This window comes from Silurus aristotelis (genome assembly GCF_946808225.1).
Source record: "Silurus aristotelis genome assembly, chromosome: 15".
Lineage (NCBI taxonomy): Eukaryota > Metazoa > Chordata > Actinopteri > Siluriformes > Siluridae > Silurus > Silurus aristotelis.
In genome coordinates, this window is record NC_139588.1 from 20,485,321 (window position 1) to 20,511,199 (window position 25,879).

Below are 25,879 nucleotides of genomic sequence, written 5' to 3' on the forward strand. Positions count from 1 at the left end.
GGAAATTACGGTACATATATATTTATATCTTATATAAATACATTTGAGTTGCTTGTGTTCCTCCTTTAACTTACGAGACGAACTGTTTTGTAAGGTTTCAAGTTGCATCATTGTGAAAAATGTATCAGAAGTTTGAAAGAGGAGAAGGACTTGAGCTCCTGTTGGTTCATTCACTAATGGTGCTGATGATTCGTGGCGCAGCTTCTGTGGCATGTGTTTGCAGTAACGAGCCAACACGAGTATGCTGGCAGGGGAGCAGCGAGCGAGTGGACATATCAGGCTCGGCAGGGGGCTAAACATGCGAAATGTGTTTGTGGAAATGTGTTTGCTTTAGGGGCTGCGGCTATTGATTATTTTAGTGATCTAGTATTCTACTGATTAGTCCATCGATTAATATCATTTAAAAATTATATAAGTACTTTTTCTTCATTAAAGAGCGATACCAAATATACAAGAGAAAAGTCATTTGTTTCCTTTTTAGAAAAATAAAAATTTTTATTGCTGAGATTTTCTGAAAACTAAATCCATTTACTGCATTTAATTGTGATATTAACATCAAAATGCATATACAAATGCAGAAATAAAAAAAAACCTAAATACGAGGCTAAAAACGTACGTGCACCATGTTTATAAATGAGACCCCAGAGCGCTTCAGAGTTTACCAGGTGGTGCGTCAGTAATAGTAGTCCGTGGGGAAACATGGTGCGCCGTGTGTAGTTAAATGGATTAAACGAAGCTTACAGGAAAATTTGACTCTATGCTTTTTTGTATTCGAATTACACAAGCTACTCGATGCTCTAGTTTGCTTATTAACCTGAAAGCACCAAATACAATGGTCATTTATTCAAAGGCCATTTATGATTCAGTTTGAGCTTTCCAGGCTGCTTGGAAGAAGCACCGTTTCGATGCGAGTCTTCACGAGAGAATCCTAAAGAAGAAAATATATTCTCTCAACCCGTGTCTTCAGGTTACCACTAAAAACCAAATTTATTGTCCATAACGGCACTTGGCACAATTTACTTTACTGTAGGGATGTACCGGTGGATATTTGGACCTCCTGTGGGGCCTCATCTTTCAAACAGGACCCAAGCAAATTCTCACATAAATTATTGGTGAGAGCAGGATATGCAAGTGTAGTTCTAATGAAAAGTCAGCTAGGTCTAGTATTTGTATAGAAGTATTTGTATCGTGTGACAGCAAATCGTTGTATATGGAGAGTCACTAATGGTAATCTTTACTGATCAACTTAAAATTGTACAAATGGCAATTAGTACAACAAGCTAAACGAGGCCCTTAACCCCGTAGCTGCTTGGTTGTATGGATGAGGTAAATGGAAGTTGGACAATGGTGTCTACCAAATGTCGGCATGTAAATGACTGGACGATTTGGTGCAAGAATTTAAATATTGATTACATTTTTTATAAGAAAAAAAAATTCTCAGATGCCCTGATCAAAGCAAATACAGAGCAATAAATTTCTCATTAATTCCCCCTGAGCAATTTACGAGGGTCTTAATTGCCCTGCTTAACCCTGGCAGCTTGGTAGCACTGACGCTTAAGCTTCATGATCAGGAGTTCTCTGTTTTAACCAATGAGCATCCAGTAACAAAAATTTCAGCTCTTTCTGAGGGTTTGTAAGTTAGACCAAATGTCACTAAATCAGCTGTGCCATGAATGCACTTTACATCCTGTTATTGACATTTGTGGCATTTGTGAATCAAACGTTGTTCGGACCGAGGTAGGATTTTTAGTTCTGTTTGGATCACATGCAAACAAACTCTAAGATGAATATGTGAGGCCTGGTGTCTTCTCTCTCAGTGTAGCTTTCTGATTTCATGCCTCTTGATTTGCCTGCTTTGAGGCGTTTACAAGCAGTTTTTGGCAATTTGGGAAGATTTCAGTACAAATTGCTAGTGTAATCATTTTGGAAGGAAACTGTACTGCTGATTTTGCAGGAAAGAGGAACTAACAGAAAGCACAGGAGAAACAGGAAACAGAGGATTTTTTTAAACCTTATTTATTTATTTTTTTTACTCTTTCCAGTCCATGTTTACAGTCACCCACAGAAGAGCTAATCTGGAAAAATGTTTTCCTTCGCTTATTATTTTGCTGCATGATTGAAAGCACCAGAATAACAATTGTGTGCTGCTGAACCAGTTCCCTTTCAGCATGTCCATATAAAAATTTGGTTGAATTCTTGGTGATAATTTAGCACTATACACCCTGTTAGCGGTAACAATCCTAGACTGACAGCTACAACAACTGTAGCTAATTTGTACCTTAGTGTTTTTTTATAATTTATTTTATATAAAATAAATAGTTTGATATTAGTGGTGTAATCGACACAAAATTCACGGTTTGGTACGTAAGTCAAGGTTCAAATAAAATTCGGTACAGTTCAGGGGGAAGAAATGCAAATCATAAAATTGCTTGTCGCTTTTTTTTTTATTAATGCAGTTTATTATTGTTACCATTTGTGAACATCAACAGTTTATTTATTTATTTATTTATTTATTTATTTATTTATTTTTTTTTTTTCAATTTAAATTTTTTTTTTATTATTCCTGTTTGGTTTAAATAAAAACTTACATTTATAAAAAGATGAAATCAAATGAGTGCAATGCACGTTTTTATTAAATTGATTAAACGATTAAATGAACATAAATTAAATGGATTAAATAAAATTAAACAAATGGAAAAATGCAATGAAACTACAATTGTTAGACACTATTTGGGTACTTATTTCAGCATACTTTAACAAATTTCTTTATTTCTTCCATCCTTCATTCACTTCCTCGATATGCAGAAATTGTCAAGGTTTTCTTGTTTCAAGAGTCATTCTAGAAGCTGTACATAAAACTGACGAAAGAATATTGACGATGACAGGAATTGGCAGAAAATTCGTACAAATCGTATTTGTAGCCAAAGTGACCAAACACACTTGCGGTCCGCCACTTAATATGTTCGTGAAGCAACTCAGATTTGAACTATGCTCCTCATGTAAAAAGGATCGAAACAGTACGAATATGTGTATCGTTACACTCCTAATCGTTATCATCATGAATTTCAAGTTGGCAGTGGACAAGGTGCCATTGAGAAGCTCATTAAACAGTACTACTAGGAAAATATCTCCTTAAATCCGCCAAGAATATTTCAGCCTTAAAATAAACGCTTGACGTGAATACCATCTTGCCGATATAAGCTGTTGCACTTCTTTTAAGCAGATATTTCTGAACTGGCATTGCGATAGACCGGCTTCTAGAAGATTCTCTGTATGATGTCTGTCTCTCTGAAAGTTAAAATGGGCTGCCATCTGTCACCCCACCCGGGCTGAGTAAGGCACCGTCTGGGATACAGACTGATCCGATATTGCGGTAGGGAAATGATTTGGTCAGTGAATCAACGGCTTTATTTTCCTGGATCAGCTTTGTTTTATTATTTATTTAATTTTTTTGTGTGTGGATTAAAGTGAAGGGTTTGATGTCATCTTCTGGGAAGCATTATCAGGGCTTTATTTTTTCCATGTTTATTATTCAACCGTTGCGTCTTGTTTAGGACGAATTTTGCAATGTAGCCAACCAGAGTAAACTGCAAGAAGGTGTGTTAGCTAGCATAGCTGCTTCTTACAATTGCTGTTTTAGCCAAGAAGAAAATGTACTGACTGGACTGCTATATGTCAAAGTAAAAAAAAAATAATTAAGGTAAAAAACATGTTGCAGACTCAAAACAGACTTGTATTATAAGCTAGTATTGCTACTCTAAAATATGCAAAGTAGACTAACATTTAGAGATAAACACTATGTTTTTGTGGATCGAAATATGGATCTTTCAAAATATTCCATGGTCGAAAATCACAGTGTTATGTGACCTATATGCTATTTAAACAAATGAAGTATTACAACATTAAGGCTAATGTCCACTCTGTAGGTAGTCAGCTTGTTTTATTTTTCCCTTCCAATTTACATATAAACTCTTTGACTACCCGGAATTTGCATGTCTTTTTATTTCGGGTTAATGATTCAGGATTCATTACAGGAAATATAAAAGAGTGTTTTTGTTCCAGTGTTCTAACCCAGACCTTCGTGACACGGATGCTAAAGGCTACTAAATGGTGCTAAAGAGTCAGTGGGCTGAGCTTCTGTTTGACATGTTGTGCTGTTTAGAAACATTTTGGTTCACTGGACATTCGGTACATTTGCATGCCTTCATTCATGAAGTGTGGTGTGTCACATGATTCCCCAGATTACAAGCCAGGTTTGGTCTAGGGAAATTAGTACACTCCTCTCCAGTGTCACGTAAATGTTAAATGATTCCAAATAGCATCACATTACAGTAATTGAATCACTTCAAAGTTGAACTGTTGGATATTTGTTCTCGTGTTAAAAAATATATATATTAAAACGAACATCTTTGACTTTCTACATTAAAAGTGCAAACTTTGCAGGAGTAACCCAATGAAACAAAAGTCAGTACACCTTTCATTCCTGAGATCTTTTTCTTTTGTAATTCGTACGCCCACATTTATTTTTAATGAACGTCCCCGATTAGAAGGATACCAGGGTTTCAAAAGGTTCTTAAAAGATCATCTGCCTTTCTTCACAGACTTGCTAGAGGCATAGTGTTGCTCAACCGTCCTCTTTATAATACACCAAACATCACAATTCCTGTGAGTCATCTTTTCAGATTTAGCCTAATGTCATCACACACCCACCACCGTGCTTCACTGTTGGTATTCACTATTCACTTGCTGAGGTTCACACTAAATTTGGTCGTATGAACCCAACAAATCTCTTGGTCTCATTTGACTAAAGAATATCCTCCTAATAGTCACCAGGCTGCTATTCATGCACTTCAGTAATGCTTAATCTGGCAGTTTTGAGCTGGAGTTATCAAATTATTATTTTTATTTATTTCTTTATTTTTAAACACTCATTATAGGGGTTAATGTCATGCAAATAATGACCTTTTATCTAAAATGTCCTAGATTTTTACTGATAACTCCTGTGCCAAGGCTGAAGCACTCCTTGGCACAGGAGGCTGAAGCACTTGTCCGTCTAGTTTTCCGAACTTGATTGTGCAAGTAATGTGCTATCCATTCTGTACCACCTGATTTTTTGCTATAGTTGTGTTGCAACAGAATTATAGTTGGTCACTAATATTCTGGTGTTCTTTTTCCTCTGGCAATTCTTCTGATCAGTACTGTCTTGTACAATTCTTTTCCTTATGGACTCATAATGTGGAGCTGGGAAGGTGTAGCTCAGTGGTTAAGGCCCTGGGTTACTAATTGGAAGGCGGTCCCTTCGAGCCCCAGTATTGCCAAACCACCACTCTTGGCCCCTTTTGAAAAAGGCCTTTAACTGTTTGTGCTTCGGGGGTCTCTATTAGGACTGACCTCATAACATCGCCTGTATATGCGAAGAAAGAATTTCACTGTGCTTTTATTGTACATGTGATGAGTAAAAAGCCCCTTTACCTCTAATACAGATCATTCGGACCGTAACTGAGATAAAGTTCTGGTAATCACAGGTCAATTTTCTATCCATGTTTATTTAATTAGGTTCACCAGTGTACTCAGTTTTGTTTCTTTGTTTACATCTTTTCTAATGTGCGTCACTGATCGGTAGTGTATTTACATGTCCACACTAATTATTTTGTTTTCGAAAACGCAGATTTTTTTCTCTCCATTTCGGCTTTCCGTCCACACTGAGACTGTGTTTTCAAAAACGCAGCTTTTTGAAAACGCTTTCCAAAGTGGATACCGTATGAAAACACCTTTTCTCGCCTCAGCGTCGACTAACGAAGGCTTTTTGAAAACGATGAGGCATTTTTAGTCGTTGATATGGTGTTTCAAAGAGCATAAATACATAGTAAATAAACACCAGGCAGAAATAACGCAGGATGAAGCATCTTGCATTTTGCTCATGCACAGATCAGGGACGTAATCGTTTTCAGATGATCCGTGTGCTGAGTGGATGAGCAACTTTCGCCAAAAGCTATTAAAAACGAAAGTGGGGATGTGGAGCGTTTTTAGAAGAGAACGCCCTTTTCAAATGTATCTGGTCTTAAATTTAGCATATGTTTAGCCTAAGTGTGTACTTTTGAGTACATAACGTAGTCTTTCTACAAGTATTTGGTTTTGTTGGTTCACAAGAGGAAGTAATCGACTTGTCAGTTTAGAAATAATGCAATGTTTGAGAGGTAATTGTTCGACAGTTAATAAGTATTCCACAGAGCTGTATTCACTTGCGTTGTAGAGTGTAGCTTGTAAATATGTTCCATTTATTTTATTTGAGGTTCATATGAATTGCAGGGAAACAACATGAATGGAAAAAATGAAACGGAAATAGAAAAAAAACAGCACAAATCTTTAGAAAAGCCTCACTAATTGGTTTCGCCAAAGTTTTACTGACTCTGGTCACACATTTAATTTTACAAGGGCTGATTACACTTGGACAAAAGCCTTGAACACTTGAGACACAAAATAACTAATAATTAAAAGCAAAAAAACAACAAAAAAAACATAGCTACTGCTAGACAACCTTCTCATTTATTACTTCCTTTGAATCTCTTGCTTGTCTTCAACATAAAATGCTGGTCCTTCATCTTCGGCTTGCACTATCACGGTTTCTTTGTTGTTTGTGCTCGGTAAGGATTGTATAAGGGTTTTTTTCTGTGCAGGTGTAGCAGAAGGCATCGCTTCAAAACATCAGAAACCAGTAAGAATTCAGTTAAGTGGTGTTACCAGTGTTCATATCTGGTTTATTTGTACTTACCTGCTAGACAAACTGTTTAGCAGCTTTAAAGTATTTGATGCTAAAAATGTACCGGAGCTGTGGTGCCTCTCCTGAATCCCCATTACTTGCTTAACTCCTCAAGCATCAGCCATAACTTTTGATCAAATTGTACTATTTGGAATAATTCCCATTCATGGATAGCGGAGTAATGTTTTAGTGGTTGGACATCAAATAGTGTATCAAGGTCTCCATAAACAAGGAATTCTTAGTTGTTCTCTAATTTTGTATGAACACATTTATTTAGCTAGTTGTACTTCATTATATTATTTCATTCAATTCACTTTACGAAACGAGTTTAGCGCATGTAGGGCGTTTTGGTGACAAAGTGAGAGAGGCTGATGGTTTGGACATGTGCAGAGGAGGGACCATGGGGTATATCAGTAGGAGAATGCTAATGAATAAACTGCCAGAAAGGAGGAAAAGAGGAAGGCCAAGGAGGATGTTTATGGAAGGCATTGACTCAAAGCAGCTTTACACAGATAAAGTGGTAAAAAAGGAATGTATAAGTTTGTTCCTTATAATTATGTTTGTCACTAATTATTTATTTTTTTGTCATACTCTGAATTTTGAAAGGGTGTCCAAGCATCCAAACATTGAGACATTAGACATTAGTAAGTGGCATGAACGGTGACCCTCTCACCCCATTGCCAGCCCAAACTGAGAAGCAGGAAGATTCCTGACAAGACTCTTTATATAAAATGGGCAACATGAGGGACCCCAGTATGCAATAGTTTGCAGAACAATGTTTTCACAGAACGGACTGTTAGATGATCACTGGCAATGCTTCAGAGGTTTGATAATTAAAGCCCAGAAGAGCTGAGGCCCACCTGTCAGGGGACATAATCAGTACAGATGAATAGTGCTGCTAATTCTGTTTTAATGTAGCTTATAATTGTGTTCTCTCATACCATCTGTTGAATGCATGTTTTTCTTCTGCACTACATGTTCTCCAGCAGCTGTACTTCTATTTGCTCCATTAGATTTTACAGCTGGATGTTTGACACCTCTGTGAGTAGGAGAGGCCTGCTGCCTATATATAGATGATGTGTTTTTGCTTTTGCCCTCAGGCGGATGAATGGGAGTTGTACATGTATAGATGGAGGAGTGGATGGACATTTATGGATGAATGGAACGAAACTGGTCAGATGGTTGCAAGGATGGATATAGTTATGGTTTGATGAATGGCCAGATGTATGTATAGATAGATGGAAGGGTAGATCTTTTTAAGGATGAATCGATGCATGGAAACATTTATGGATGAATAGATTGAATAATATATGTAGTTGGGGCAATGGGTGAATATGTAGGTTGTTGAGAAGTGGAATGAATGGACATTTGGGTAGATTGGTTGGATAGGTAGATGGATAGATAAATAGTTGGATAAATGATTAGAGTGAATAAATCTATGTGTAAATAGATTAAATGGATGGATGGACAGAAATACTGTATGTAGTTAAGTAGGTGAATGGATGGATGTACAGGTACTATGGAAGGATGGATGGATATATATAGTTGGGTGAGTAGGTAAATGGATTAATGGGATGAATAGATATGGGTTGGTGAGTAAGAGAATGGATGGATGTACAGGTAAATTAGATGGATGGATGGATGGATAAATATATGTTGGTGAGTAGGTTACTAAATAGAGAGTAAATGTACAGAAATTGGATGGATGGCTGGATGGATGGATGGATAAATATATGTTGGTGAGTAGGTTACTAAATAGAGAGTAAATTTACAGAAATTGGATGGATGGATGGATGGATGGATGGATAAATATATGTTGGTGAGTAGGTTACTAAATAGAGAGTAAATTTACAGAAAATGGATAGATGGATGAGGGTGAGTAGGTGAATGGATTGATTGGACGAATAGATATAGTTAGGTGTGTAGGTGAATGGATGAACGTAAAGATGGATAGATAGACATACTGTATTTTTGGTTGAGTAGGTGAATGAATGAATGTGTACAGGAACATTAGATGGATGAAGAGATATAGGTGGGTGAGTAGGTAAATGGATGTATGTATAGAATAGATGGATGAATATTTGAATATATGTGGGGTGAGTGGGTGAATGGATAAATGTGCTGATACGTTGGAAGGATGGATGGATGGATGGATGAATGAATGGAAAGATGGATGGACAAATGATCCTATTTTCTGAACTCCTTTACAAACACCAGAGAAACTTTGCAGTTCTCTTCTATGGCTGCTCAGCCATCCAGCCGACAAAACAAAAAAAGAAAGAAAGAAAGAAAGAAATTAACACATGAAATGAAATTCTTTCATTGTATATAATTAGCGCCTCCACTACCTCTATCTCTCAGTGCTTTTCTTCCATTTTTAAAAACACTCAAGCTTTTCTTATTGTCTTAACACCTCCACCCACCTCGTTTTCATCTTGTTAGTGTGTTGTTTTGTTCCAGCTGTGTGTGCATTTTAAAAAGCCATAAAGTTGATGTAGAAATGATTATTAAAATTGTTCGTAATATTGTTAAACTTGCTATTGATTATATACATAACTTAATGAAGTAGCGCCTACATGATGATGTATTCGCTGTCGGAAGCAGAAGCTAACAAGCAATCATCATCATCATCATCATCAGGCCTTATTATTATTATGAGCATCAACACATCATGATAAATGTCACTCCTCCACAGCATATGTGTTTGGAATATTGTAAACGATTCTGCTTTTTATCCTTGCAGAAAGCTTCAGGTAATGTCGACTATGTTCTCCAAAGCCCTTTGGTTTTTTTTTGTCTTTGCTTTGACCTCTGAACAGGATTTCCTTTTAAACAAGCTTTAGCATCTTACAGCTTTTTGGTCCAGTTATCTCCCAGCAGCACCGATTTAAACCTGGATTTTAATAAAGCATGCAGGTTTCTTACTTCCCCCCCCCCCCCTATTTGCAGGAAGTCTGAGGGGTGCGACCATCGTGGATGCCCTGGACACTCTGTACATCATGGAAATGCATGATGAGTTCGACGCTGCCACTGAGTGGGTGGAGAAAAATCTCGACTTTAACATGGTAAGAGGCTTCTCGTGTCTTTTAACCATGTTATAATGCTGGTGAGGTACAAACGACGTGAGTCTATTCGTTTTTGATATACGTGCGGGACAAGGAGCTGTGCTCAACATGGAAATTGCAATCGAATTGTAAGATTCTCGTTTATATGCAAATTAGCGACGGCTTCTTTTAGCAAAAAATTCAAACGATCGCCAGGAATGGTTCGCCTCGTGCGGTGTGATGTTTTTTTAGTTCCCCCTTTCGCTACATGCTCTTCTTAGGGATAAAGCAGTCGTAAAAAATTTTAACTGACTCCTTTCATACGCTGTCTCTGATTTAATGTGTATAGATATATTTTAAAGGGGCTTGGAGCAAGGTTTGCCTTAGCTGAGTTAGTGTAGCTAGTAATGTTAGTTCTCTTGGCTAATCTGTGTGTAAAGCTATTTCAAAACCTAGCACATAATATATTAATCAACTATAGCGAAATAGTGTCAAATGGTCACATGAAAGCCAGTCACATCACATTTCAACACTTCAAAATGTGTAATGACATTAGCCAGACTTCATTAATAGTCCATTTTTGTATATAGATTCAAAAGGAGTGGAGGATATTTAAGGACTTCAGCTATGTTACGTCTCTTCACAATGACTGAGTAGTTGGAAGTTGTGGCTAAACATAACATGAGCTTGGACATGATATAATCTCTCTTTAGGGGTTGGTGTTGTGTTTTCTGGCAGAAATTCTGGGTGGGTGTCGCTTACTATTCGACTCATAAATTTAACCATCACAAACACTCCCAGAATCTGCAATCTGGATCTACACCCACTCTGGCTCCTGCATACCGATTACAGTGTGTGTCTTTGTGGGTTTTTACCAGTTTTTACTTGCACTTGTCTTTTACTTTTGTTGTCTCTTAGGTTATTCTTCTTGCGTTTTTCTTGTTGTTTTGGTTTTTTTCCCCTTGATTTCCTGCTTTTATTTATGTTAGTTAACAAAGCACAGTATGAATATTAACCTTCAGTTGACTTTAAATGTTTTATGTATTATTTATCTTGATGATGTAATTGTGCAAAGAGGGATTTAAAGCCATTGTGTTCCTTTTATTTGTAGGTACATACATATTTGGATACATACATGCGTCTGTCTGTCTGTCTGTCTGTCTGTCTGTCTGTCTGTCTGTCTGTCTGTCTGTCTGTCTGTCTGTCTGTCTGTCTATCACATGCTGTAGGCAGGCTCATTCAGCAACTGGACTCTTCTGCTGTGAATTATGTTGTACTAGTTTCAGTATTTGGTTTAGCATTGTCCTGCTGAAATGTGTAAGTCTTTCCCTAATAAAGATGTTGTCTGGATAAAGGCATTTGTTGCTATAAAACCAACATATACCGTTCAGAATTTTGATATTGCCCCTGCAGATGTGCAAGCTGCTCATTCTATAAGCTCTAATGCACCGTATGCTATTAGAGATGCAGGCTTTTGAACTACAGGTTTCTGATAACAAGCCGGATGGTCCCGCTCCTCTTTAGTCCAGAGGAAATGGCATTTATGGTTTCCATAAACAATTTTAAATTGGGAGTTATCCGAACACAAAACAGTTGTTCACTCTTTTTCCTTGCTTAAAGGGATTTCTTCAGATTCTCTGAATTTTTTGATGCAAAGTTTTTGCAATATTACTTTGAAGAACATTTCTTTGTTTCACAGTTTGATGACAGATTTTTGCAGATTGGTGAACCTCAGTCATGTTACTGACCTGTTGCCAATGAATCGATAAGATGCTAAACGTTCCTCCAGCTGTTTCTTTTTAGTAACACTTACTTTTCCAGCCTTTTGTTGCCTTGTCCCAATTTTTCAAAAATGCGTTGCAGCCATCAAATAAAAAAAAAAATGCTTCATTTATTGTTTTTAAATGGTACATTTTCCCTGTTCAAAAATGTGTTTTTGTTTTAGTGTGAATAAAATACCGGTTTATGAGATTTGCTAATCATTGCATGCTGTTTAAAGGACATATTACATGGCACTCCCAACTTTTGGAATTGGGTTTATATTAAGACAAAAAACAACATTGCAACATTCATGACTCATTAATGATTTATTTACTAATTTACATACATTTACTATTCATTCCTTTCCCTTTGTTCTCGGTTAGGGTTGGCTACACATTCAATATTGTGTAACTATTTATATTATTAAGCCCTTTATGTTCTCAGAAAAGTAAAAGGAGTGGCTACTTAAAAAACATAAAATAAAACCCTAGCTGGGTCAAAAAAAAAAAATTCTATCCGTGTGTTTCGGTTGTTCAGAAGTGTAAAAATGGTCCTCTTTTAAATTCCTGCTGTTCTCAAGGTGTCCTTCATCAAGGTAACGTCATCGTGCTGAAGTGCAGAGGAGTTTCGCTTCTTTATTCTCCCGGCGTTTGTGAGAAAGAGACACTTTTCGCCACACGGCGCTGCGGGTGGGCGCCAATACTTAATGCTGCCTCGCTCCAATCAGCCCCGTGACGCCTCTGACTCATCAGTCTGAAGCTAATATGTGAGGAGATGCTCGGGATCCTGAGCCAAACAATATTAAGCTTCCATACTGCTGCTTCTGCTCTTGAAATCTTAAAAGCCATTACTGATTCTGCTTCTTAAAAAAGTTTTTTGTTCCCCCAAAAACATTACAACAGTTGTATAGCCTTAGTGACTGACTCCTGAAGAGCTAGTTAAGAGCTAAACACGGGTAGATCAAATAGAAAGATTTCATTGCAGGAGTTTCCTAAGCTGGATTTTTGATCTGTCAAACAGAACTTTTGAAAACGAAACACTGCTGAGTCTGATTCCTAAAGTGCACTTAATACGATTTTAAATATGGAAATCACTGGAGCGATATACAAATGCCCCAGAGTGCCCAGGAAGCTGGCATAGGCAGCTATCAGCAATAAATCCTATCAGCAAGAGCAAAAAATAAAATGAGCCCTGGAAAGAGTATAAAGAGTATACAGGAAAAAGGCTTATAATGGATGTGTTACTATGGTAAAAGTAACTGTAAATACTTATTTATCTCTGGTTAAAAAACAAAAAAACCATAAATCAATTGTTTATTTATTTAATTATTAATTTCATGCAAATTATTGGAGCACACCACCGTTTCCCAGATGGAAACAGTTTATACTTGTAGATTTTTTTAACCCATCATAGATGAGATTGTTCTAAACATGATGCTGAATTATACTATATACTGCACTATATAATAGTATAATATAGGTGAGGGTCATCGTTAACGATCTTCTGTATCAACTGTGGCCACGCAAACATTTTTCGAGAAAAGGAAAATAGAGATTGCAGAGAAAACGTTGTGCCTGGAAAAGAGCAATTCACTTCAGCGAGCACTAAGATTGCTGAATTTGCTGTTGCTTTCTATAAAGGGGAAAAAAAATCCTTTGTGAATTTTTTTTATTTTATATATATATATATATATATATATATATATATATATATATATATAAATTAAATAAATAAATAAATAAAAATTAAATTAAATATAAAATTTCTATTAATACTTAATTATATTATATGGGTTTTTTTGATGTTTGTAAAAATGTGTAAAAATAATTTTTTTTCCAATACGTTTATTAAATATGAATGTCATGTTCAGGCTTTTTACATTTTTTTATATTATTATATAATAATACAATTATTATATTTTCCAGACAGGAATACAATTACCCGTATTTTATTACCAGGACACACAAAATAATAATAATGATAATAATAATAATAATAATTCAAATTGTCAAATATATTTGTATTTTAAACTGTACACAAGTTTTTGGTCACCTGACCACAAGATTGTGCTTTTATAAGCATCCCATTCCACATTTAGACCCCAAATTTTTGTAAAAGATGTTCCACTAGATGTTGGAGTGTGTTTGTGGAGTTTTGTGCTCATTCACTTACAAGGGTGGTAGTAAAGTTAGGTAATGTCAGGTGTAGGTGAGATGAGCAGACCTGGGGTGCAGTCAGCGTTCACATTCATCCCTAAGATGTTCAGTAGGGTTGAGGTCAGAGCTTTATAGCAGGAGATCTTCCACTATAAACGATGCAAATCATTTCTTCATGGAGCTGGTTTTGAAACAGGTTTGGGTCTCCTATTTCAACTGAAGGTGAAATTTAATGCTGCTGCATCTAAAGGCGTCCTATACAGTTGTATGCCTCCAACTTTCTTTTTGGGGAAGAACCACTTATGACTGGAAATGTCAGGTGTCTCAAAACTTTTGCTCATGTAGTATACATACAATATAATGAAAAATGTATAGAAAAAAAAATTAAATAGAATATGGTCAGATATGATTTCTGAGGGTTGCCGATCGGAAGGTCTGGGGTTCAAGCCCCGATATCGCCAAGCTGCCACTCTTGGGCCCTTGAGCAAGGCCCTTAACCCTCTATGCTCCGGGGGTCCCTTACGAGGGAAATATCAAGGTCCGTGACGTCAGAGTGACGTAGGGCCGCCTTCCCGTGGGCTCACCACCTGCAGGAGGGACCGTAAGGGACGGTGCTGTGAGGATTGGGCAGCAGTCGAAGGCGGGGGCCTGCTTAGACTGCTGCCCCCGCGACCCGAATTACGGATAAGCGGGAGAAAATGAATGAATGATTTCTGAGTTTTTTCTAATATTACATAAATATTTTAGCACAATTTAGAATTACTCATAAGCATGTATTATGGCTGTATGAATCCATGTTGAAAGACTCATCAAGGTTTTTATTTTATTATAATCATTATAGTTGCACTGAAATTATTAGGACTGATTTATAAGTGATGCATTTCCTGCTCATAATTTTAATGCTCATGCTCGTGATCCCTTATGCACTGATTTATAAGTATCAGATAGTCATTCTTTTTCACTCACCAGCCAATAGGGTTGCAAAGGTTTTAAGCTGCTGATTATTCAGAACTTTTACTAGCAAAAAATAAATAAAAAGAGACAGAATTGAAAAAAGTCACAGATTGCAATTTAACATAAAATATCTCATTCTTTTTTTTCTTTTTCTTTGCTTGACTTTTCATTTTTACCCCCAACAAAATTATCTTACTTAAATCTTTGCTATTAATTCAATGCAAATTAACCAGTGCACATTTATTCGCTGCATAGCAACTAGTGTATGTGTGTGTGTATATGTATATATGTATGTATATATATTACACCATGCTGATTTATTTAAATTTCTAATGAGTATTATGTACTATTTAATATTGTTGGGTTGCGCTGCCTTATTGTAAGTTATAATACAATTACTAACCATTATAAATGTTATAGGACAATAACACAGTTTCATATAATTATAAATAGGGGTTTAATTCATTATTTATAATATAAGCATGATCGAAAAATTATTTTCCCAAATACAACCTCTTGCTGGTATTTAGATATTGTGAAGGTCATGAGACGCCTCTCCAGACCTTCTTCAGTTCTTTTCTATGACGAAAGAAAAAAAAAGGGAAGAAAGATCTTGCACAGCGCACCCTTTTGTAAAGAGCATTAACAAACTTTTTAATTGAAAGGCTTTTGGCTTTTGCCCTCCAGCAAATCTAACAATAAAAGCGTCTCTGAAATCCCTGGTGATTCCATCATTAATATTTCCAAAGTCTCCAGAATACTAAACAATTGGAGTTTGATGTCGGAAAATGTCTGAAGCATTTCTTTTTTTTAATCTTGTGGGTTTTTTATGGTTTTTTTCGATCCACATTCATCTGAACAGTCACCAGCAGAGTTGTGCTGCTGCTGTACACTTTGTGAGGGTTGTGCTGCAGTGTGCCCCTGAGCTGTGTTAAAGCAGCGTTAATGAAAGGCCATGAGAGGAATATAGAGCAGACTGTACAAACTCGCACTGCGATGACTAAACTTCCTAACGTATACAATTATTATTCGTTCCATATTTGCAGCAAGTATGAGGTGATAGATGAGCGTTTAGAGGTGTTACATTAAAATGGTGTAGTCAAAAATAGAATTTAATAGAAGGAAAACGGGTTGCTTTGATGGTTTGAAGGACATGCCGACTTCACTGTAACACTGGTACAGCGGAAACGCTTTCTTTCAGTGTGACACCTGGTGCAGAGGCTGTTCTTTCTTTCAGTCTGACACCTGGTTCAGAGGCAGTTCTTTCTTTCAGTCTGACACCTGGTTCACAGGTTGTTCTTTTTTTCAGTGTGATACCTGGTACAGAGGCTGTTCTTTCGGTCTGACACCTGGTTCAGAGGCAGTTATTTATTTCAGTCTGACACCTGGTACAGAGGCTGTTCTTTCTTTCAGTCTGACACCTGATTCAGAGGCTGTTCTTTCTTTCAGTCTGACACCTGGTACAGAAGCTGTTCTTTCAGTCTGACACCTGGTACAGAAGCTGTTCTTTCAGTCTGACACCTGGTACAGAGACTGTTCTGTCTTTCTGTCTGACACCTGGTTCAGAGGCTGTTCTGTCTTTCAGTCTGACACCTGGTTCAGAGGCAGTTCTTTCTTTCAGTGTGATACCTGGTTTCAGTCTGACACCTGGTACAGAGGCTGTTCTTTCAGTCTGACACCTGGTACAGAGGCTGTTCTTTCAGTCCGACACCTGGTACAGAGGCTGTTCTTCAGTCTGACACCTGGTTCAGAGGCTGTTCTTTCAGTCTGACACCTGGTTCAGAGGCTGTTCTTTCAGTCTGACACCTGGTACAGAGGCTGTTCTTTCTTTCAGTCTGACACCTGGTTCAGAGGCAGTTCTTTCTTTCAGTCTGACACCTGGTTCAGAGGCAGTTCTTTCTTTCAGTCTGACACCTGGTTCACAGGTTGTTCTTTTTTTTCAGTGTGATACCTGGTACAGAGGCTGTTCTTTCGGTCTGACACCTGGTTCAGAGGCAGTTATTTATTCCAGTCTGACACCTGGTACAGAGGCTGTTCTTTCTTTCAGTCTGACACCTGATTCAGAGGCTGTTCTTTCTTTCAGTCTGACACCTGGTACAAAGGCTGTTCTTTCAGTCTGACACCTGGTACAGAAGCTGTTCTTTCAGTCTGACACCTGGTACAGAGGCTGTTCTGTCTTTCTGTCTGACACCTGGTTCAGAGGCTGTTCTGTCTTTCAGTCTGACACCTGGTTCAGAGGCAGTTCTTTCTTTCAGTGTGATACCTGGTTTCAGTCTGACACCTGGTACAGAGGCTGTTCTTTCAGTCTGACACCTGGTACAGAGGCTGTTCTTTCAGTCTGACACCTGGTACAGAGGCTGTTCTTTCAGTCTGACACCTGGTACAGAGGCTGTTCTTTCAGTCTGACACCTGGTACAGAGGCTGTTCTTTCAGTCCGACACCTGGTACAGAGGCTGTTCTTCAGTCTGACACCTGGTTCAGAGGCTGTTCTTTCAGTCTGACACCTGGTTCAGAGGCTGTTCTTTCAGTCTGACACCTGGTACAGAGGCTGTTCTTTCAGTCTGACACCTGGTACAGAGGCTGTTCTTTCAGTCTGACACCTGGTTCAGAGGCTGTTCTTTCAGTCTGACACCTGGTTCAGAGGCTGTTCTTTCAGTCTGACACCTGGTTCAGAGGCTGTTCTTTCAGTCTGACACCTGGTTCAGAGGCTGTTCTTTCAGTCTGACACCTGGTACAGAGGCTGTTCTTCAGTCCGACACCTGGTACAGAGGCTGTTCTTTCAGTCCGACACCTGGTACAGAGGCTGTTCTTTCAGTCCGACACCTGGTACAGAGGCTGTTCTTCAGTCTGACACCTGGTTCAGAGACTGTTCTTTCTTTCAGTCTGACACCTGGTAAAGAGGCTGTTCTTTCAGTCCGACACCTGGTACAGAGGCTGTTCTTTCTTTCAGTGTGACACCTGGTATAGAGGCTGTTCTTTCTTTCAGTTTGACACCTGGTACAGAGGCTGTTCTTCAGTCTGACACCTGGTTCAGAGGCTGTTCTTTCTTTCAGTGTGACACCTGGTATAGAGGCTGTTCTTTCTTTCAGTCTAAAACCTGGTACAGAGGCTGTTCTTCAGTCTGACACCTGGTTCAGAGGCTGTTCTTTCTTTCAGTGTGACACCTGATTCAGAGTCTGTTCTTTTTTACCATGTGACACGAGGTACAGATAGGGCTGGGCGATATGGCCTAAAAAAAAAATCCCCAATTTTTTTCACAAAAAATCCGATTTGCTATTTAAATCGATTTTTTTTCCCCCCTGCTTAAAATCAATCTGCATATGACAATTTATTTATTTTTTTTATATATATATATTTTTTTAAGTTTTAACTTTATTAAATAAAGTTTATTTACCCTTCTGGGATTATTTACCCACTTTGGGTTAAAGTGCAATCAGAAACAACAAGCCAAAAATACAAGCTGGCGGCCCTGCCATTGTAAATTGTGAAAATAGAACGTAACATAATATAAAATGAGCAAACCTACAAAGAAAAATGTTGAGTGTTGAGTGTTTAAATGTGGAACATGATTAAAAAAGTGCGTTGATGCTTGGAGTGATTTTGCATTTACTTTTCTTAAAAGCTCCACAGTAAAATGACTGTTTATGACCGTTTGAATATGGTGATTTAAATGATCAGATTTTTCTGTTTCTTAGCGGAAACGCCGTTCTGAAGCGTCTCTACATGTATTTTGGTCGCTTTCACCACCCGTACCGTAAGTGTACGATTGGACGGGCAACACTAAACAAAGTGCGGCTGCTTAACCGTGTATTTTCAACATGCTGCTGCTTAACTTCTCTTGGGAACGATTTCTTCTCTGCTCGCTGCCATGTTGTTTGTGTATCTCTATGGCAAGCGCGCGGGGGGCGGGGGCTGAGTTCGTTCGAAACTATGGAAGCCCAGAGGGGAGCGTCGGCAGACATTAAAGAGAAAACCGATTTTTATTAAAACAGATCGATGTAAACTACACATTCGAGTTAATCGATAAAATCGATTTATCGCCCAGCCCTAGGTACAGAGGCTCTTATTTCTTTCAGTGTGACACTGGTGCAAAGGGGAAAAAAAAGATTTTCAGTAAAACTGGCACAGAGGCTCTTCTTTCTGTCAGTGTGACACCTGGAACACAGGAAACACTTTCTTTTAGTGTGACACAGGCACAGAGGTTATTCTTTATTTCAGTGTGACACTGGCACATTGGAAACACTTTCTTTTAGTGTGACGATGGCACAGAGGCCACTTCTACTTCACTGTCATATTGGTGCATCTTTTTCTATGATCCAGGCACAGAAGTCACCCTCCCTTCATTGTAACACAGGTGCGAAGGCCACACCTCTTTTACTATAATACTGGCACATAGATGGATAAATACAGATAGATACAGACCATGTCATTGTATTCTATGTATTCAATGACCTTCTACTTTTTCTATCCATGTATACTGTGATGGTTTCAAACCTCTGTTTTTTTTTTTTTTTTTTTACTGAACTGACCCAGACTGGACCTTCAAAGCAATACAAGGCAGAGTGCATTTCTTTTTACCAGAAGAGTAACCTGTCATTCAGGTCTAGTGAAACGCAAGAGGAGGAACAAAAGCTGCTGCCGAATGGTGGCCTGAACTCCAGTGTCACCGCTATAATGAGCGACTGGACACACAACCTGAGAAAGATAACCTTTCATAGCTACAGCGCAGACATTTGTTCTCCTGCCAGCCGACGACACCCGATAGAAAGGATAGAAATAGGAAATTCTCTCTATATATTTTTTTTCAAAGGCTTTGTAATGAAAGTCACTAAGACCTGCATGTACTGGAACATCGTCTCCTGAACGAGTCTCATAAATAAAGCGTTCTTCATAGATAAAGTGTTCAGACGAAGCTGGTTTGGCAGTTGATGTTCTTGGGAATGTGGCTTTTTATGTGTTGGCTTTAAGAATATGTTTCTAGCAGCCCCATTTTTCAGGCATGTGTGTGTGTGTGTGTGTGTGTGTGTGTGTGTGTGTGTTCATACTGGGAGTTTTGATTAGTTTTTGCATTGCTATTCAGGCACTGGCGTGGCGCAGCTGCACAGCTAAATAAATAATCGCGTCATTGCACTGAGTCCTCCGGAGCGCTCTCACGCAGCGTTAACTTCATTTGGATTAGTTTTTCCTGCTGACCTTTTGCACTTGAAAACCTCGCAACTCTGCACTATGACCTCTCAAGGACTGTTTTAATTAAGGAACAAAAGCAAAATGATTATTACAGCTGTTTGGGAACATGAGAAGTAAAAAAAATAAAAATAATGAACTAAATAAATGAAAAATAAAATTCTAATTATATTGTTACATTTGAGAATAAAATAAATTGAATAAATGTAGCTGATGTGGATAATGATATAAAACTAAACGCATAAATACCATCATGCCCTTGGTGTTGTTCCTGTAGCGTAACATTGTTATTTGAAGTACAGAGATTTTTTTAAATCTTTGAAACACCTCGTCTTTATGATTTTAGAGACACCCTGTATGCATGTTCCTACAGTAAATGACTGGTGGAAAGTTTTGGGGACAGAAGAGTTCAAATTTGACATTTTGGGCTCTAACAAAAGATAATCTATAATAATTTACATTTATGCCATTTCGCTGACTTACAGCTGAGCAGTTTGAGGGTTGAGGGGCTCGGCAGCGTCAGCTTAGTGGTGCTGGGATTTGAACACGTAACCTTTCCAATCCAATGTCTTAACCACTGAGCTACCGCACATACAAATTCCTTAGTCAGGATTTGTGCACTCGAGTCATACATATATGACTGGGATGGTCACAGACGCAATGAACTGACTAATGAGGATTGTGCGCTAATTTGTTGTGTATTTATTAATAATAACAATAATAATAAAAATAATAGTAATAATAATAAAAAATAATAGTTGTACTGGTGGTGGTGGTATAAATAATAAAATAATTATAATAGTATTTGTAGTAGTGGTAATAATAATAATAATAATAATAATAATAATAAAAAACAATTTAATACAATTTAATATAATAAAATAATAATATAATAATAATAATAATAATAATAATAATAATAATAATAATAATAATAATAACAATAACAATAATAATTATTGTTATGATTGTTATTATTATTATAATAATAGTGGTAGTAGTAGTGGTGCTGATATATGATATGGTGGTAGTATAAATAATAATAGTAGAATTATTTGATATATGATATGATATTATGTTTGTATCTGTTAGTTGGTGCTGATAATTCCATCTTATAAACTTTGTTTTGCCAAATAAGCTACATTTTGCCCATCAGCAACATCTGTTTACACAGATTTTCTGCGCTTTATCCTCCGTTAAATTGCCTCTCGACAGGAAATACCCACGCCTGCATGTTGAGTCGATTGATATTGAGTACAATCTACTGGCTAGTGTAAGAAACATCTGCATCATTTTAAACCATCTGAAAGAATAGGTGCTTCTGACGTTCCAGGAAATCGTGAAGCTCTTCACTTAAACAGTAGGTTTGCATGTTTTTCTTCGGCACAAGTGTGTATTTTTGACAAAAATCAGAGGCGTAGCTTCTTTACGGTACATGTGGTAAGGCCTAATTCGTTAAAAGCAACGCAGAGCGAAGGAATGCGGCAGAGCTTCAAGTTTACTCTTTAAAACAACGAAACTCGTGAAACAATAAAATAATAGAGAACTGTGTAATACTGAGATTTCAGGAATTCCAGGAATGCAATCCAGAAAAAGTTTAGTTTTGAGATTCAGATGCAGGATTTATCTAGGTTCTATTGAAATCAGATAAAAATTGTATTTGTGGTGGAATAAAATTGAAATCCAGTGTTTTCACTTTTATGGCAATCAATTTATAGCACTCTTTTATTAATGAACATCGTCTTGAAGCAGCTTTACAGAGATAATATGAATGAATGTTTGTTCCTTATAATTGTAAATTTGTCCCTAATAAACGACTGTAGCCAGGATAAACTCCCTTAGATGGCATAAGGGAGAAACTTTGAGGGGAACCAAACTGAAGAGTGAATCTCTGTGGCACTGACCATCCATTTATTACTATTAAATAGGTGATCAAATACAACCTGTAGTCCTGAGCCATTGTAGCAGACTGTCAGCATTACAGTCCAAATCCATCCTCAAAGCTCCTGTGTTGCTTCATAAATTGATGGAAAGATGTTTACTATTCATGGATAATAATACATGATGGGGTCCAAAATTTATAACTGCCATTTTTAACACACATCCAGCTTTCACAATATTGCCTATATGTCTGTATGGCATCATCAATATATATGCGCAATATATATCTCTAATTGCATCATCCATATGCATCGTAGAGCCTTAAATAGCCCTATACCGTACCATTAAATATTCATCCAAAATAATTGCGATTCCAATCCTGCCTATAAATCTCCATTCATAAAGTTCTGAAGAAGTTCGGAAGACCTATTGCTTTATGTATCAAGTTCACGTTAATATCCTCTAGGTTTCATTTTCCCCAGATCATTGTTTAGGCGGTGCTCCAGTGGATGGCAATGAGAAAAATGGTAGGTGTAGTGGGAGGAATAATGTTCTTCTACAGCAGGGCATTTTTCTTTTCGACTAGCGAGCGCATTCTCCTGAGCCTCCACTCTGTAAAAGAGTTGGCATTGCTGCTGTTTTTTGTTGTTGTTTTTTTTTTTTCTTTTTCATTTGAAACACTGATGATGGTTTTACAGGTCCTCAGGAAAGATCCTGCCTTGAATACAAGTTTGGGCCCCGAGCTTGTTTGTGTATACGGGTTCTCCCTGTGGAGCTCAGCCTGCTTCTTTTTGTACTTGAGAAACACCATGTTTAAACTGAGAAAAAAAAAAGACACATTTTGTTGCCAGCTGCAGTTGGTAGTGACTCAGTGGCTGTATTTCCACATAAGTACACATAATAACCTTTCTGTCTCGTGTTTTTATTCTCCACAGAACGCGGAAATCTCCGTCTTCGAAGTGAACATCCGCTTCGTCGGAGGACTTCTCTCTGCCTATTATCTCTCAGGAAAAGAGGTACGTAGGTGCGCCTGATACGAGTCCACTACGCGTGATCAAAGCCTGTGGCGTTAGCGAACGCAAAATAAATTGCCTTAGTAAAGAAAAGGTAACCCCCCGCACTGCGACTACGGAGGACTGGAAAACTGGGCTCCTTTCTCTGCGGCCCGTGTGGTGCTGTCTGTTAATCAGTGGCTGACATTTAAAATTGGCAGGGCACAATACGCCTCTCAGTCGAGGCTCGGAGGCCGGCGGTCCGGCGGCATGCCCAGACGACGAGCCAAGCTAAACAAGTAGTCACTCACACACACATGCGCGCACACATACACACTTCAACATGCCGACGTCTTGGTTTTGGCATGTCACCCAGCCTATACACAGACAGAGCTCTGTTTCTGTGCTGGTCAGTTCAATTTAGAAGAAAAAAAAAGGGAAGGTTTGTCTTTGACTTGAGCACTTTGGCAAACACTTGAGATTGGCTCTTGAAAGCTAACAGCAGGACTGATTGGACTGCGACCGGTTTAGCACCAGTTAAACAGATATACTGGAACAAATAACGTTTTTTTTAAATCATCTGCTTATGTTTTCTTTTATGGCTGTTACTGAATTGGATTGTTTTCTATTAGGCAGGGATGATGAAGTGTATTACATTACAGAAGGGTGAAGTTCTTTCTACACCTTTGCCAGTCAATCTAGGAAGCTGGAGACAGAGCACAGGGTCTGCCATGATACAGCACAGAGCTGAGAGCCCCTGGAGTTAAGGGCCTTGCTCAAGGGCCCAAGAGTAGCAGTTTGGCAATATTAGGGCTTGAATCCCCGACTTTCCGATCAGTAACCCAGAGCCTTAACCACAGAGCTATAGATAGATAGATAGATAGATAGATAGATAGATAGATAGATAGATAGATAGATAGATAGATAGATAGATAGATAGATACATACATACATACATACATACATACATACATACATACATACATACATACATACATACATACATACGATGGATGGATGGATGGATAGATGGATGGATGGCTGGATAGTTAGATAGTTAGTTAGTTAGTTAGTTAGTTAGTTAGTTAGTAGGCTGATGGTTGTAGGGAAAAACTGACCTGGAACCTCCTGGGTTTGATGCACATGGCACTAGATCTCCTGAATGGAATGAGGTTGGTGAGTTTTTCGATGTCCTCGATGATTTTTGCTCTGCACAGACATCTGTTGTGGAAGGTAGCTGTGTGCCAATAATTTGTTGGCTAGTTTTCAGCAACCTTTAAAGGGTTTCCTTTGACATATTGTGGAGCTGTAATACTCTACTGTGATATATTTGATTTTGGAAGAGACACTATTAGAGATCCCAGAGATTGAACCCAAGACCTCCTAGGTGCAAAGTTTGCAGTCTACCACTGTGCTATCTGTACTTTATCAGAATATTTTTAACCTTTTAATTTTTTTTTACTGCTCTGAAATGTTTGCACAAGACACCAAGACTAAAAATTAATAGGTTTAATATCTGATAACTGCTGCGGAAATCGATGTTTGTCTCTTCGTGCACGACGAATGCAAACTGAAATTCAGAACAAGTTAGAAAAAAAAAAAACCATGCAATTTTTCCTCGGTTTATAGAACCAAGAGTAATTGAATGTCCCTTCTCAGGTGATAAGTGGGGTTTGAACAAAATCTTTACATACAGTTGTTTAAATCCGCAGCCGAAAATCCATTTCCGAAACTCAAAAGAGAAAACGCAAACTATATTTCCTCAACAGGTTCGACAGCTCAGAGAAACCAGGACATTCCGCTTAATATGCAGACCTAGAAAAACAGGTGATGTCTAGGTCACCGGCTGCCCCTCTGGAGGATTGCTTTGAAAGTTTCTTGTAGTATTCTGTCAGAAAGGAGTCCAAGAGCTAAGAGAAAAGCTAAGACGCTTTGGACTATCCAAACTACTTGGTTTTATGGGTTATGACTTCAATATGTGAAATGTCTTTTTGTTTTTGAGCATACTTTGAGTATCTTTAACATAGATACTTTGCAGTTTCTATACATTTTCATGATCTGTTATACAATATTTAAAGATTTGTAGATTTCAGGATTGATACTGAGGTAAAATCTTTTGCTATCGTGGTAACAAAGTGTTTAGCAGTTCCTATTTTTTCCCCCTGAGTGGCCCTTGCATTGACAACTGCGGTCCTTTGTGTTACAGCAACTTTGCCACAATGCACAGGTTTTTAATTAACTTTTAATAATGAGCTAACCGGTGAACAGGGTTATTTCATTGGTTGAGGCTTAGCTAGAAGTCTAAATGACTGGAGGAGGAAATAGAGTTTGAGAGAAATAGACAAGATAACTCCAAACCTTTTTGCTGTATAATATGACACACAATATCCACTAGAAGTCCTTTAAAAAATAATAGTTGACTGACTTCTGATTGAAAAATATGTATAATTTTGAGCTGTTGTTACTCGATCTACAGACCAGAAAGAATCTGTTGTCTTTTGTACACAGAGCTCAGAGCCCCTGGAGTTAAGGGCCTTGCTCCAGGGACCAAGAGTGGCAGTTTGGCAATATTAGGGCTTGAACCCCTGACTTTCCGATCAGTAACCTAGAGCCTTAATCACAGAGCTACCGATAGATAGATAGATAGATAGATAGATAGATAGATAGATAGATAGATAGATAGATAGATAGATAGATAGATAGATAGATAGATAGATAGATAGATAGATAGATAGATAGATAGATAGATAGATATTGAACTTCTGATTGAAAAATATTTATGATTTTGAGCTGTAGTTACTCGATCTACAGACCAGAAAAAATCTGTTGTCTTTTGCACACTTTTCTGGCCACAATTTTCAGAATCCAATTGAATCTAATTAGTTTCCCTCACTTTTACCAATCTTTTGCGTTCTGGGAAGACATGTTTTTAAATCCTGCGACATAATACACTTTTCAGAGCAAGACTAGATGACGTTAATGGATTCCCATCTGTAAACTTTTTTGTTGAGTACACAAAATCATCCCTTGTTATCCCTTTGTTAATATGGCTAAACGAAAATCTCTTAAGCAGATCCCCTTTTCCTGTGCAAGTAGCCAATTCTCGGCTACTTTTATAGCTGAAATGTAGCAGAATCGCATACAAAA

The 25,879-nt window shown here is 37.8% G+C and overlaps 1 protein-coding gene across 1 annotated transcript in view; it reads left to right on the top strand.

The window, feature by feature from the left end:
- man1a1 (mannosidase, alpha, class 1A, member 1) overlaps window positions 1-25,879 on the top strand; it is a 123,166-nt gene that overhangs the window by 32,772 nt on the left and 64,515 nt on the right. The window contains exons 3-4 of the mRNA XM_083562512.1: window positions 9,710-9,825; window positions 22,676-22,756. Of these exons, the coding sequence (XP_083418638.1) occupies window positions 9,710-9,825; window positions 22,676-22,756 (197 nt within the window). The remainder of the gene's footprint in view (window positions 1-9,709; window positions 9,826-22,675; window positions 22,757-25,879) is intronic.